The 13,584-nt window shown below is 57.1% G+C and overlaps 1 protein-coding gene across 1 annotated transcript in view; it reads left to right on the top strand.

Moving 5' to 3' along the window:
- Aqr (aquarius intron-binding spliceosomal factor) overlaps positions 1-13,584 on the top strand; it is a 53,694-nt gene that overhangs the window by 15,442 nt on the left and 24,668 nt on the right. Inside the window, exons 12-16 of the mRNA XM_042687738.1 lie at positions 2,536-2,649; positions 2,827-2,930; positions 5,672-5,774; positions 8,909-9,029; positions 11,581-11,722. Of these exons, the coding sequence (XP_042543672.1) occupies positions 2,536-2,649; positions 2,827-2,930; positions 5,672-5,774; positions 8,909-9,029; positions 11,581-11,722 (584 nt within the window). The remainder of the gene's footprint in view (positions 1-2,535; positions 2,650-2,826; positions 2,931-5,671; positions 5,775-8,908; positions 9,030-11,580; positions 11,723-13,584) is intronic.

The following is a 13,584-nucleotide window of genomic DNA, read 5'->3' as shown; positions in this document are numbered from 1 at the left end:
GACTGAGCACTCGGTGTGGACCATGTGTGTGCAGTGGACTGAGCACTCGGTGTGGACCGTGTGTGCAGAGTGGACTGAGCACTCGGTGTGGACCGTATGTGCACAGTGGACTGAGCACTCGGTGTAGACCATGTGTGTGCACAGTGGACTGAGCACTCGGTGTGGACTGTGTGTGCAGTGGACTGAGCACTCGGTGTGGACTGTGTGTGCAGTGGACTTAGCACTCGGTGTGGACCATGTGTGCAGTGGACTTAGCACTCGGTGTGGACCATGTGTGCAGTGGACTTAGCACTCGGTGTGGACTGTGTGTGCACAGTGGACTGAGCATCGGTGTGGACCGTGTGTGCACAGTGGACTGAGCACTTGGTGTGGACCGTGTGTGCACAGTGGACTGAGCATCGGTGTGGACCGTGTGTGCGCAGTGGACTGAGCACTTGGTGTGGACCATGTGTGCACAGTGGACTGAGCATCGGTGTGGACCATGTGTGCACAGTGGACTGGGTGTGGACCGTGTGTGCAGACTGGACCGAGCACTCGGTGTGGACCGTGTGTGCAGAGTGGACTGAGCACTCGGTGTGGACCGTGTGTGCAGTGGACTGAGCACTCAGTGTGGACTGTGTGTGCAGAGTGGACTGAGCACTGGGTGTGGACCGTGTGTGTGCAGTGGACTGAGCACTCGGTGTGGACCGTGTGTGCAGTGGACTGAGCACTCGGTGTGGACTTAGTGTGCAGAGTGGACTGAGCACTTGGTGGACTGTGTGTGCAGAGTGGACTGAGCACTCGGTGTGGACTGTGTGTGCAGAGTGGACTGAGCACTCGGTGTGGACCTTGTGTGCAGAGTGGACTGAGCACTCGGTGTGGACTGTGTGTGCACAGTGGACTGAGCACTGGGTGTGGACTGTGTGTGCAGTGGACTGAGCACTGGGTGTGGACTGTGTGTGCACAGTGGACTGAGCACTCGGTGTGGACCGTGTGTGCACAGTGGACTGAGCATCGGTGTGGACCGTGTGTGCAGAGTGGACTGAGCATCGGTGTGGACCATGTGTGCACAGTGGACTGAGCATCGGTGTGGACCATGTGTGTGCAGTGGACTGAGCACTCGGTGTGGACCGTGTGTGCAGAGTGGACTGAGTACTCCGTGTGGACCATGTGTGCACAGTGGACTGAGGACTCAGTGTGGACCATGTGTATGCAGAGTGGACTGAGCACTCGGTGTGGACTGTGTGTGCAGTGGACTGAGCATTCGGTGTGGACTGTGTGTGCAGTGGACTGAGCACTCGGTGTGGACCGTGTGTGCAGTGGACTGAGCACTCGGTGTGGACTTAGTGTGCAGAGTGGACTGAGCACTCGGTGTGGACCGTGTGTGCAGAGTGGACTGAGCACTGGGTGTGGACCGTGTGTGCACAGTGGACTGAGCACTCGGTGTGGACTGTGTGTGCAGTGGACTGAGCACTCGGTGTGGACTGTGTGTGCAGTGGACTTAGCACTCGGTGTGGACCATGTGTGCAGTGGACTTAGCACTCGGTGTGGACTGTGTGTGCACAGTGGACTGAGCACTCGGGGTGGACCATGTGTGCGCAGTGGACTGAGCATCGGTGTGGACCGTGTTTGCAGAGTGGACTGAGCACTTGGTGTGGACCATGTGTGTGCACAGTGGACTGAGCATTCGGTGTGGACCGTGTGTGCACAGTGGACTGAGCATCGGTGTGGACCGTGTGTGCACAGTGGACTGAGCATCGGTGTGGACCGTGTGTGCAGAGTGGACCGAGCACTCGGTGTGGACCGTGTGTGCAGAGTGGACTGAGCACTCGGTGTGGACCGTGTGTGCGCAGTGGACTGAGCACTCGGTGTGGACCGTGTGTGCGCAGTGGACTGAGCACTCGGTGTGGACCGTGTGTGCGCAGTGGACTGAGCACTCGGTGTGGACCGTGTGTGCGCAGTGGACTGAGCACTTGGTGGTCAGGCTCCTGCCTTGGTGGTGGCTCAGGCCTGTCATCCAGCTAGATCTGCCCAGGCACTAACGAGGCGCCGAGGTGCATGCCTGTTGCCCAGCTTCAGGGGAGCAGAAGTAGCGGGGTGCAGCCCCTGCACTGAAAGAGCTGGAGACTGGGCTCTGAGCAGGCACAGGCCCTGGTTGAGTCCCCAGTACCATGAGGGGGAAAGGGAGACACATCCCTCATTCTAGAAGAGTTGGACCTGTTCTGGTTTGTTCTGAAATCTCTCAAAAATGTAGTGTTACATTGCAAACGCTTTTTAGCACTTTTTTCCCCCCAGTCATGCAGCTTGAACTCGGGGCCTGGACGCTCCCTAAGCTCTTTTTGCTGAAGCCTAGCACTTGAGGTTTCCTAATGGTTACCTAGAGGTGAGCGTCTCATGGACTTTCCTGCCTGACTTTGAACCGCGATCCTCAGATCTCAGCCTCCTGAGTAGCTAGGATGACAGGCGTGAGCCCCAGCGCCCGGCTAGCACTTAGTAACTAGTGCTCTCTCTCTTGGTCGTAAGTTCACAGCTGATCACTGGCACGTATCCTTTCAGCTTTTAGACATGCTTAAGTTCTACACCGGGTTTGAGATTAATGACCAGACGGGAAATGCGCTCACTGAGAACGAGATGACCACCATTCACTACGACCGGATCACTTCCCTGCAGGTAGTGCTGCCTTCCTCCCGGTGTCCGTGGGTCCGCGCTGGCTGTTTGGCTTTTCCGGTGGTCCTCGGGCCAGGCTCACGGAGGAGGCACGTGAGATAGGAATGTGTGCTGTGTGCTGTGGGCCTCCCGGGGCCGGCTGGCCAGGTGCTTGACTGCCCACACTGCCCTTCTCCCTAGAGAGCCGCCTTTGCACACTTCCCGGAGCTCTACGACTTCGCCCTCTCCAACGTGGCAGAAGTGGACACGCGCGAGTCTTTGGTCCGGCTCTTCAGCCCCCTGAGGTACGGCAGTGTGGGATGGCCTTGGGTGAGCCTTCCATGTGTAACGTGGGCTTCACCTCTGCTCACACCGGGAGCCGCCCTCCCCACGGCAGCCCGCTCTTTCATTCTGTGGGGAGTAGAGTTTCCGAGATCCCTGCTGCAGCCTTGCCTGTGCCCGCGCCGTGCTGGGTACCGCATGTGCACGCAGGTGAACGTCTGTGCACGCACCGTGCTGGGTACCGCATGTGCACGCACCGTGCTGGGTACCGCATGTGCACGCACCGTGCTGGGTACCGCATGTGCACGCACCGTGCTGGGTACCGCATGTTCACGCAGGTGAACGTCTGTGCACGCACCGTGCTGGGTACCGCATGTTCACGCACCGTGCTGGGTACCGCATGTGCATGCAGGTGAACGTCTGTGCCCGCACCGTGCTGGGTACCGCATGTGCACGCAGCTGGACACCTGTGCCCGCACCGTGCTGGGTACCGCATGTGCACGCGCCGTGCTGGGTACCACATGTACACGCAGGTGAACGTCTGTGCACGCACCGTGCTGGGTACCGCATGTGCACGCGCTGTGCTGGGTACCGCATGTGCACGCAGGTGAACATCTGTGCCCGCACCGTGCTGGGTACCGCATGTGCACGCACCGTGCTGGGTACCGCCTGTGCACGCGCCGTGCTGGGTACCGCCTGTGCACGCGCCGTGCTGGGTACCGCCTGTGCACGCGCCGTGCTGGGTACCGCCTGTGCACGCAGGTGAACGTCTGTGCCCGCACCGTGCTGGGTACCGCCTGTGCCCGCACCGTGCTGGGTACCGCCTGTGCCCGCACCGTGCTGGGTACCGCCTGTGCACGCACCGTGCTGGGTACCGCCTGTGCACGCACCGTGCTGGGTACCGCCTGTGCACGCACCGTGCTGGGTACCGCCTGTGCACGCACCGTGCTGGGTACCGCCTGTGCACGCACCGTGCTGGGTACCGCCTGTGCACGCACCGTGCTGGGTACCGCCTGTGCACGCACCGTGCTGGGTACCGCCTGTGCACGCACCGTGCTGGGTACCGCCTGTGCACGCACCGTGCTGGGTACCGCCTGTGCACGCACCGTGTGGCTCCACAATGCGCGTGCTGCCCGCTGCTCCCAGACTGCTTGAGTCCAACTTCCAGGGATCTAGTACTAGGGTGTCGCTCTGAGTCCTGTACCTACCAGAGTTGTGTGTGCGCACGTGTGTGTGTGTGTGTGTCCGTGTCCGTGTCCTGTACACATGCATGTTATGTAACCCGGCATATGCAAAGTGTGAATCTTGAATCTTGACTTGTAATTTGTATCCTACACACAAATGAACTTGGAACTAATGGTGAACTTAGATGTCAGCCCCCAAACCTTTGTTGTGGTAGATTGTACCAAGAATCCATGGACACCAAAGCATAATGAAGAAAATACACTGTTAAGAGATGAGAGTTAGGACAAACTAGAAGAAAACATGGACTAACCGTGTCTGCAGGCAGCACGGGCCATTCAGGGTTTCAGCCTCAGTGCTGAGAAAGTACCTCGCATTGAGGTGACAAAGATAGAAAGCAATCCTTCACCAGGGAGGCAGCAGCAAGCTGCCGACGCATCGCAGTGGTGCACAGCATCCTCAGCCCTTAGAGAGACGCATGTTTCAGTCCTAAGACAGCCACTACATGGGACTAGAACCGTGTGAAGGCTTGCTGAGAACATTCCTCACTGCTGGTGGGAAGCCACTGGGGAGACGTTGAAACAGGTTACTGTGTGTGCTCACATCTCCCACTTAACGACGGACAGCACGGGGTGCACACCGGTGGTCCCGGCATTCAGAGGGCTCAGCCTGTAGGACTGTAAATTTGGAACAGCATGAAGTACAGAGCAAGTTCAAGGCCAGTTTGTGCTACAAAGCAAAACTGACTCAAATAAATGGGAGAATGAGCAAAGATGTGCCCAGAGGAAATGAGAGTATTTGCACAAAACCTTGTAAAACTACGCTGTGTGCTGTGGCTCACACCTGTAATCCTAGCTACTCGGGAGGCTGAATCTGAGGGTCACATTTGGAAGCCAACCCAGGTGGGAAAGGCCATGAGACTTAACTAAAAAGAACTATAAAAACTGGCAAGTGGAGCTATGGCTCAAGTGATAGAACACTAGCCTTGAGCAAGAAGAAGCTCCAGGACAGAACCGAGGCCCTGAGTCCAAGCCCCAGGTCCAGCACGCACTCACCTGAGAACAGAAGAGCTGCGTCCAGGGCCGGGTCGCGGAGGGGGCTTGGGAGAAGGGGCCGGGAGTCCTGGAGTGGCGTGGCTCGCTGGTGAGCGCGCCTTTCCCATGCTCAGCTCCAGACAGAGGCTTGGATCTTACAGTCTTTCTCCATTCCTATTTTGTAAAAATCATTTTTTCTCAAAGCAAAGAGTTACCCTTTCAAGCATTGTGTGCATTTAGCACACACACTTTTTAAGAAACGGGTATTGAAGGTCCAGATTTAAAAAGCGAGCAGGCCCAGGCTTTCTCGGGGGTGGGGGTTGCTGGCGATTGGCCCAGGGCTGTGCCAGAGGGGGAGGGGGAGGGAAGTCATGCTCGCAGTCCTGATGGGACGGAAGGCCCACCAGAGCTGCAGGAGTGCTGTGGGAGTCCACATCCAAGCGAAAGCCCCTAGCTAGACGTTCCCTGGCCCTGCTGTAGCATTGTATTTACTTGTTAACATCCATCTGTAGAGATGCTTGTTGAAGTGAATGTTTTTCGTCCTGCAGTTCCAACACTCTCCACCAGGTGGCATCATACCTCTGCTTGTTGCCAACCCTTCCTAAGAACGAAGACACCACCTTCGATAAAGAATTTCTTCTGGAATTGCTGGTGAGTACAGAGCCAGTGTTTCCATTCTGCGTAGCTCAACACTGAGAGTCCTGTGAGGAGACTGGGGGCTGCTCCTGTCATTCGTAAGGAGGAGGTTGCATTCACGCACTCACTTGCTAACCCTCCCTCCCTTCCTCGGTCCCCTGTGCCACCATCCACCCCCTCCCGAAAAGCTAGTGCAACAATGAAAAGTAACCTGGACTCTGCCTGTGGTCTTTGTTTTTGTTGTTGTTGTCAGTGGTGGTGGTGGTACTTGGTGGGGCTTGAACTCTGGGCCTGGGCGCTGTCCCTCAGCTCTTCAGCTCAAGGCTAGCGCTCTGCCACTAGAGCCACAGTGCCACTTCCAATTTTCTGGTGGTTTACTGGAGATAAAAGTTCCACAGACTTTCCTGCCTGGGCTGGCTTTGAACCGAGGTTCTCAGATCTCAGCCTCCTGAGTAGCTAGGCTGACAGGCGTGAGCCACCGGCGCCCGGCCTCTGTTTTTTTTTAAATCCTAGTTAGTGGCACTCGCTAGCGTTCCTGAGGTGTCTGGGGTGTGTTGACAGTGTTTCACAACCTGGAATCTCGTGCTTCATGAGAAACCTGAGAGGCAAGTGCCACTTGACCCGCACCGCTGGGGCGGGAGCCCGGGCTTGGACGGCGCGGCTGCGTGCGCTCCTGCTGCCAGGAGGAGCTGGGCGGCTTCCCTCCCAAAACAGATAAAACGTTCTCCCCGAGGTGCCCCTCTGGCTGTAGGCCGCACCTCCCCCTGCGGATGAGGTCCTTGGTTGGTGGTTTCGATGAGACAAGCATGCTGCTGTTTTCCTTTTCTGTTGTTATCCTTGAGGAGTTGTACAAAGGAGTTAGCGTTCTGTAAGTCAGGTTATGAGTGCAAGGCTTCTTGAACGACGTCACCCCGCATTGTCCCTCCCCGTCTGACCCACAAGCTCCTCAGTCCAGCGTTTCGCAGTGCTCGCTGAATGCAGAGGTGGCGTTTCCCATGCCTCCCTCATTCCCTCTGCTCCTTTGCCTCCCCCAAACAACGTGTTTTTGTTTTCTGCTATTGGTTGTGGTGCGGGGGGGGGGGGGGGGGGGGAGCTGTGGCTTTGGCGCCTCCCCTGAGCGCATCCTCCTGCGGTTGGTGGGTGTGTGGGCGTGCCCTCCTGTGGTTGGTGGGTGTGCACGGGCGCATCCTCCTGCGGTTGGTGGGTGTGCACGGGCGTGCCCTCCTGCGGTTGGTCGGTGTGCACGGGCGTGCCCTCCTGCGGTTGGGTGTGTGTGGGCGTGCCCTCCTGCGGTTGGTGGGTGTGCACGGGCGTGCCCTCCTGCGGTTGGTGGGTGTGTGTGGGCGTGCCCTCCTGCGGTTGGTGGGTGTGTGGGCGTGCCCTCCTGTGGTTGGTGGGTGTGTGGGCGTGCCCTCCTGCGATTGGTGGGTGTGTGGGCGTGCCCTCCTGCGGTTGGTGGGTGTGCGTGGGCGTGTCCTGCGGTTGGTGGGTGTGTGTGGGCGTGCCCTTCTGCGGTTGGTGGGTGTGTGTGGGCGTGTCCTGTGGTTAGTGGGTGTGCACGGGCGTGTCCTGTAGTTGGTGGGTGTGAGGGCACGTCCTGCGGTTGGTGGGTGTGCGTGGGCGTGTCCTGCAGTTGGTGGGTGTGTGAGGGCAGGTCCTGGGGTTGGTGGGTGTGCGCGGGCATGCCCTCCTGTAGTTGGTGGGTGTGTGAGGGCAGGTCCTGCGGTTGGTGGGTGTGCACGGGCGTGCCCTCCTGCAGTTGGTGGGTGTGCACAAGCATGCCCTCCTGCGGTTGGTGGGTGTGTGTGGGCGCGTCCTGTGATTGGTGGGTGTGCATGGGCGCGTCCTGCGGTTGGTGGGTGTGCGTGGGCGTGTCCTGCGGTTGGTGGGTGTGCGTGGGCGTGTCCTGCGGTTGGTGGGTGTGCGAGGGCGTGTCCTGCAGTTGGTGGGTGTGTGCAGGTGCATCCTCCTGCGGTTGGTGGGTGTGTGCAGGCGCATCCTCCTGCAGTTGGTGGGTATGTGCGGGCACATCCTCTTGCGGTTGGTGGGTATGCGCAGGCATGCTCTCTTGCGGTTGGTGGGTGTGTGCGGGCGTGTCCTGCGGTTGGTGGGTGTGCACGGACGTGCCCTCCTGCGGTTGGTGGGTGTGCGTGGGCGTGTCCTGCGGTTGGTGGGTGTGTGCGGGCGTGCCCTCCTGCGGTTGGTGGGTGTGTGCAGGCGCATCCTCCTGCGGTTGGTGGGTGTGTGTGGGCGCATCCTGCGGTTGGTGGGTGTGTGCGGGCGCATCCTCCTGCGGTTGGTGGGTGTGTGCGGGCGCATCCTCCTGCGGTTGGTGGGTGTGTGCAGGTGCATCCTCCTGCGGTTGGTGGGTGTGCGTGTGCGTGTCCTCCTGCGGTTGGTGGGTGTGTGCAGGTGCATCCTCCTGCGGTTGGTGGGTGTGTGCAGGTGCATCCTCCTGCGGTTGGTGTGTGTGCAGGTGCATCCTCCTGCGGTTGGTGGGTGTGTGCAGGCGTGCCCTCCTGCGGTTGGTGGGTGTGCGTGGGCGTGTCCTCCTGCGGTTGGTGGGTGTGTGCGGGCGCGCCCTCCTGCGGTTGGCGGGTGTGCGAGGGCGCATCCTCCTGCGGTTGGTGGGTGTGTGCGGGCGCATCCTCCTGCGGTTGGTGGGTGTGCACGGGCGTGCCCTCCTGCGGTTGGTGAGTGTGCACAGGCGTGTCCTCTTGCGGTTGGTGGGTATGTGCGGGCGCGTCCTCCTGGGGTTGGTGGGTGTGCACGGGCGTGTCCTCCTGCGGTTGGTGGGTGTGTGCGGGCGTGCCCTCCTGCGGTTGGTGGGTGTGTGCGGGCGCATCCTCCTGCGGTTGGTGGGTGTGTGCGGGCGCATCCTCCTGCGGTTGGTCGGTGTGCGCGGGCGTGTCCTGCGGTTGGTGGGTGTGCGCGGGCGTGCCCTCCTGCGGTTGGTCGGTGTGTGCAGGCATGTCCTGCGGTTGGTGGGTGTGTGCGGGTGCATCCTCCTGCAGTTGGGTGTGTGCGGGTGCATCCTCCTGCGGTTGGTGGGTGTGCGCGGGCGTGTCCTGCGGTTGGTGGGTGTGCACGGGCGTGCCCTCCTGCGGTTGGCTCATCGGGTCCTCTCCCCATAACCACTGCTCTCCCAGGTCTCTCGCCACGAGCGCCGGATCTCCCAGATTCAGCAGCTGAATCGGATGCCCCTGTACCCAACGGAGAGAATCGCGTGGGACGAGAACATCGTCCCGACCGAGTACTACTCTGGGGAAGGTAGGCTAAAAGCTCAGACCTCCAGGGTGAACTCACACGGAAACTACCTGAAAACGTTTCCCTGTCTTTTCTATGTCCTGAAGTCCACCTGCAGCAGCTAGACCACGCTCAGAATGAGGAAGTCCGAGCACAAGCACTTGTGTTAATCATGCCCCAGCATGCCTCTCACCCCACACAGCACGGTGGCAGAACACAACTGCGTGTCACGGAGGAAGAAAGCGCGGCCTTTGTGTGTCAGGCATGGGCTGCAGTGGGTAGCAGTTGTCTTTTGAAGTTTGATTTCAAAGCTCTTGGATTTTGTGGTGTCAAACAATGAACACCAAAAAGACACTGCCGGCTGGACGCCACCAGTGACACTCGGGAGGTGGAGATCTAGAGGGTCTTGGTTCAAAGCCAGCCTGGGCAGAAAAATCCCTACGATTCCATCTCCAAAATGACCAGCCAAAGCAGCACAAGGCCTTGAGTTCAAACCCTCATAGTTGAAAAAAATAAATAAGCAAACATCACTAGTTGGCGATGTCCCTTAGCTGTGATCTACAAAGATACTGTGCATTTGTTCACCTCCTATTTGATGAGACGCAGTAAAAGACACTTTTGTTTGTCCTCAGAGGAGAGAGACCCTGCCACAAACCGTGCATTCTGTACGGGTTGAAGGCATATTTCAGACGAATGTCAGGAATATTCTGAACGGTAGATTATTATTACAAGTCTATTTTAAAGACATCGTTTATTTAAGAGAAGAATCGTCTCACAGTTGTGTCTCAGGCTGTGGTCAGTCCGTAGCTCACGCATTTCCCCGCGTAGGGGTCTGTGTGGGGTCCGTGCGTGGAGGGGAATGGGAACGGCCATGCTGTGCAGGTACTTGCTTTCAGGTGGAGCAAAGAAGGTGCAGCCAGTGCCGGGCTGGGGACAGACGGGTGAGGTTCATTTGTAAAGGCCCTTACGGCATCTGTTGTGAGTCCTTTTCTTTTTCTTCTGTTTAAGAAGCTGGATGGTTCATTTGCTCTTCTTTTCCAGACTATTATTTTTTTTTTTTTTTTCAGTGTGGGGATTGAACTTGGCCTGGGTGCTATCCCTGAGCTTTTGTGTTCAAGTGTAGTCTTCTACTACTTTGAGCCACAGCTCCAGTTTCAGTTTCCTGGTGGTTAGTAGGAGATAAGAATCTCACAGACTTTCCTGCCTGGGCTGGCTTTGAACCACAGTCCTCGGATCTCAGCCTCTGCGTACCTGGGGTTCTAGCGTGAGCCGTGTCGCCCGGCTTGGACTGTTATTCTTGCCTCAGTGCAGCCTTGTTGCAGCTGACGCCCGCATGCGGAGCGTGACGCGGTGGAGTCCGTGGGCCGGGCGCTCGCTGCTTTCATGGAGGCACACGTCAGCTGCCAGCCATGACTGGTTCTTCGTGTTTACATGTGCTGACTCAGTTGAGGGTTTCAAGATGGTGACATTTTAATTGTTGAAACGATAATTTGCTATCTAAAGAGTCCAGTTACAGGTTAGAATTTACTAAAATGAGTGATGCGGAAAGTGTGTACCTTGGTGCTTCTTGCCTCGAGTTCTGGTTCTGGTTTGATAACGTGGCAAGGATCATGAAGGGTGGACTCGGCATCAGATAAGCCATGGCCGTGTCGTATGGATGAAGCTGCGCAGTGGGCGCGCGTGAGAAGAGAGCGGCAGCAGCGCCACCGGTGCCTGGCCGTGGAGCGGGCCGGGGGCGGGGCGGGGCCGCGGGGGCGGGGCGGGGCCACCGGTGCCTGGCCGTGGTGCGGGCCGGGGCGGGGGCGGGGCCGCGGGGGCGGGGCGGGCGGGGGGCGGGGCGGGGCCGCGGGGGCGGGGCGGGGCCACTGGTGCCTGGCCGTGGTGCGGGCCGGGGGCGGGGCGGGGCCGCGGGGGCGGCGGACAGTGACACGCTGTGTCCCGCGATCCCCAGGAGGCACCCAGCCGGGGGTCATGGTGCATTTTGTCTTGAGCTCAGTTTACAGTACAGTTGCTGATTTCAACATTTGTCCAGTGCACACTGGACACTAATTTGATAATATCTCAAATGCTTTTAATAAGCACTGTTTGTGTATGAATCAGTGATACCCATACTACATACATGAATAAACTCTGTCCTTTATCCTCAGTTTTTAATAGACTGTATTTGTCGACCTGATTTTAATTACCGTGTGCAAATAAAGATGATATCAAGTTAATTGGTTTCAGACGTTAGATTCATGTGAGTGCTGTTTTTAACACATAGGGTGAATGACTGACTCAAAGAATAATTCAGCCAGAAATCAGTGGCTGTAATCCCAGCTACTCAAGAGGCTGAGATCTGAGGATCGCAGTTTGAAGCCAGCCCAGGGAGGAAAGTCCATGAGACACTTATCTCCAATTAAAATAAAAACCAAAATAAAAATAAAATAAAAAACCAGAATAAAACTAGAAGTGGCGCTATGGCTCTTAAGTGGTAGAGCTCTATCCTTGAACCAAAGCGGTCGGGACAGCACCCAGGCCCTAAAGCCCCATGACTGACGAGGAATCACTCACCTACTGCTGCTTTTCTCTTCAGGTTGCCTTGCTCTTCCCAAGTTGAACTTGCAGTTTCTGACTCTACATGACTACCTCCTGAGGAATTTCAACCTCTTCCGCTTAGAATCCACATATGAAATTCGTCAGGACATCGAGGACAGCGTCAGCAGAATGAAGCCATGGTTAGTAAGTCTAGATACTACACTGACACAGACAGGATTCTGTATAGGGACTAGTTATCTGTGTGTGTGTGTGTGCGCACGCGCGTGTGCGCGCATACGTGTATGTAAATGTAAGTACTAGGGCTTGAACTCAGGGCCTAGGCAGTGTGTGTTTAAGTGTGTAAGTACTAGGGCTTGAACTTGAGGCTTAGGCATGGTGTGTGTATAAGTGTAAGTACTAGGGCTTGAACTCGAGGCAATGTGTGTGTGTGTGTGTGTGTGTGTAAGTCCTCGGGCTTCAGCTCAGGGCCGAGGTACTGTCCCTGAGCTTTTTATTTTTTAACTTTTGCTCAAGGCTGGTGCTCCACCACTTAAGCCACTTCCAGCTTTTTGGTAGTTTTTTGGAGGTAAGTGTCTCACAGACATTGCTGGCTTTGAATCGGGACCTTGGGTCTCCGCCTCCTGAGTAGCTGCTGGCAGGAGCTGCGTGTTCTGTGTCTGCGCAGGAGGAGGTGAGGCTGGGGAGCAGGGGTTCGTGGCTGGGGGGCACGGTGGCAGTGGCCTGGTTGGGGGGGAGTGTCGCTCAGGGGCCAGTCTTCAGGGTCTCCTGGGGCACAGGTTAAGGTCTACTCATTTGAGCAACTCTTCTCTTTCCATTTGATTCCTTCCTACTAGCCTCCTTTGAGATGGTTCGTTTCTGTTAGGACATAATGTAACGCAGTGCAGACATGAGATTTTGTGAAGATTTGTTAGATGTGACTGAGTACCTGGGTCATTCGCTGCTTCATTCTACGTGTGAAGTGCATGTGCACGCGCTAGGACAGTGATTGTGTCAAGCTGGTTCCCGTTAGCTTGTAGGCACACTCACACTGGTGTAGACAGTGGCCACACCGTAGCGCACAGGGTGAGTCCACTCACGCTGGCGCTGTGTTCATCTGCTCCGTATACCCAGTGCTACACACGGATTCTTATGTGAAGTTGTTTTGAGTAATACTGTAAAACAACAGAGTATTTTTAACTTGTGGCAGAGTGAGTGTGCGGGCCTGGCCGTCACCCTGCGAGGCCCAGGGAGCTGCCCATCATCGGGCCCCATGGGAATGATTGAGAAACTTCCTCCCGAGCACCTGAGCTGCTGTGTTCGGACTCTGGGCCTATTTGTGGGTATTTGGGGGTTTATTAACTAGCACACCAACAGATAGGATCTCATTATGTTTTATTTAAATACCAGTAACAACAAAAGTACCTGAAATTCTTATGACCTATTAGCCACCATTGATGGTGGGATGAGGGCATTCACTCATGCTAATAAAATCTTCTAAATTACATTCCTGATGTCCATCTTTGAGAAGGGACTCTTGTGTGCCTGGATCCTGGCAGTGGTGTGTTCTCCTGTGCTGTCAGGCACGCTGGCCAGGCCGGGAGACCTCCACGCGGCAGGGGGAGCGGGTGGCTACTAGGAGGTAGCCAGCTACCTCTGAGCACGTCACGCTGCAAGGAGACTTGAGAGGAGGACCAGGGCCGTGCCACGGGGCAGTGGCTTCGGGGGGCGAGCGCTTGGCTGCCGCACGTGGAAGGAGGGGAAACGTTCCCAGCCTCGATCCTTACAATGAATGCGTGTCCTAAACTCTGTAAGTAGAGAAGTACCAGGCCATACCTTCCAGAGTGTGTTCTGGCAGCCTCCTCGCTGGGCAGCAGGCCGGCATCTTGGGCCGTGCTGCTGCGTGCTGGCGCTCACTTTGGGTATTACTACAAACGATGGGCGTGTCCTCAGGTTTCCCGTGTGAGCGCAAATCTGAAGCACAAATAAGGGAACTTGGGCGTCAGGAAGGCAGCGGCCACAGGGTAGAGCGTGAGGCCCTGTGTCCAAGCCTCGGTGCCGGCAC

Source organism: Dipodomys spectabilis, unplaced genomic scaffold (assembly GCF_019054845.1).
Source record: "Dipodomys spectabilis isolate Male_0828 unplaced genomic scaffold, ASM1905484v1 ptg000108l, whole genome shotgun sequence".
In the NCBI taxonomy this organism is placed as follows: Eukaryota; Metazoa; Chordata; class Mammalia; order Rodentia; family Heteromyidae; genus Dipodomys; species Dipodomys spectabilis.
Note: the sequence above shows the minus strand (reverse complement) of the source record. Positions and strands in the feature narration are given on the sequence as shown.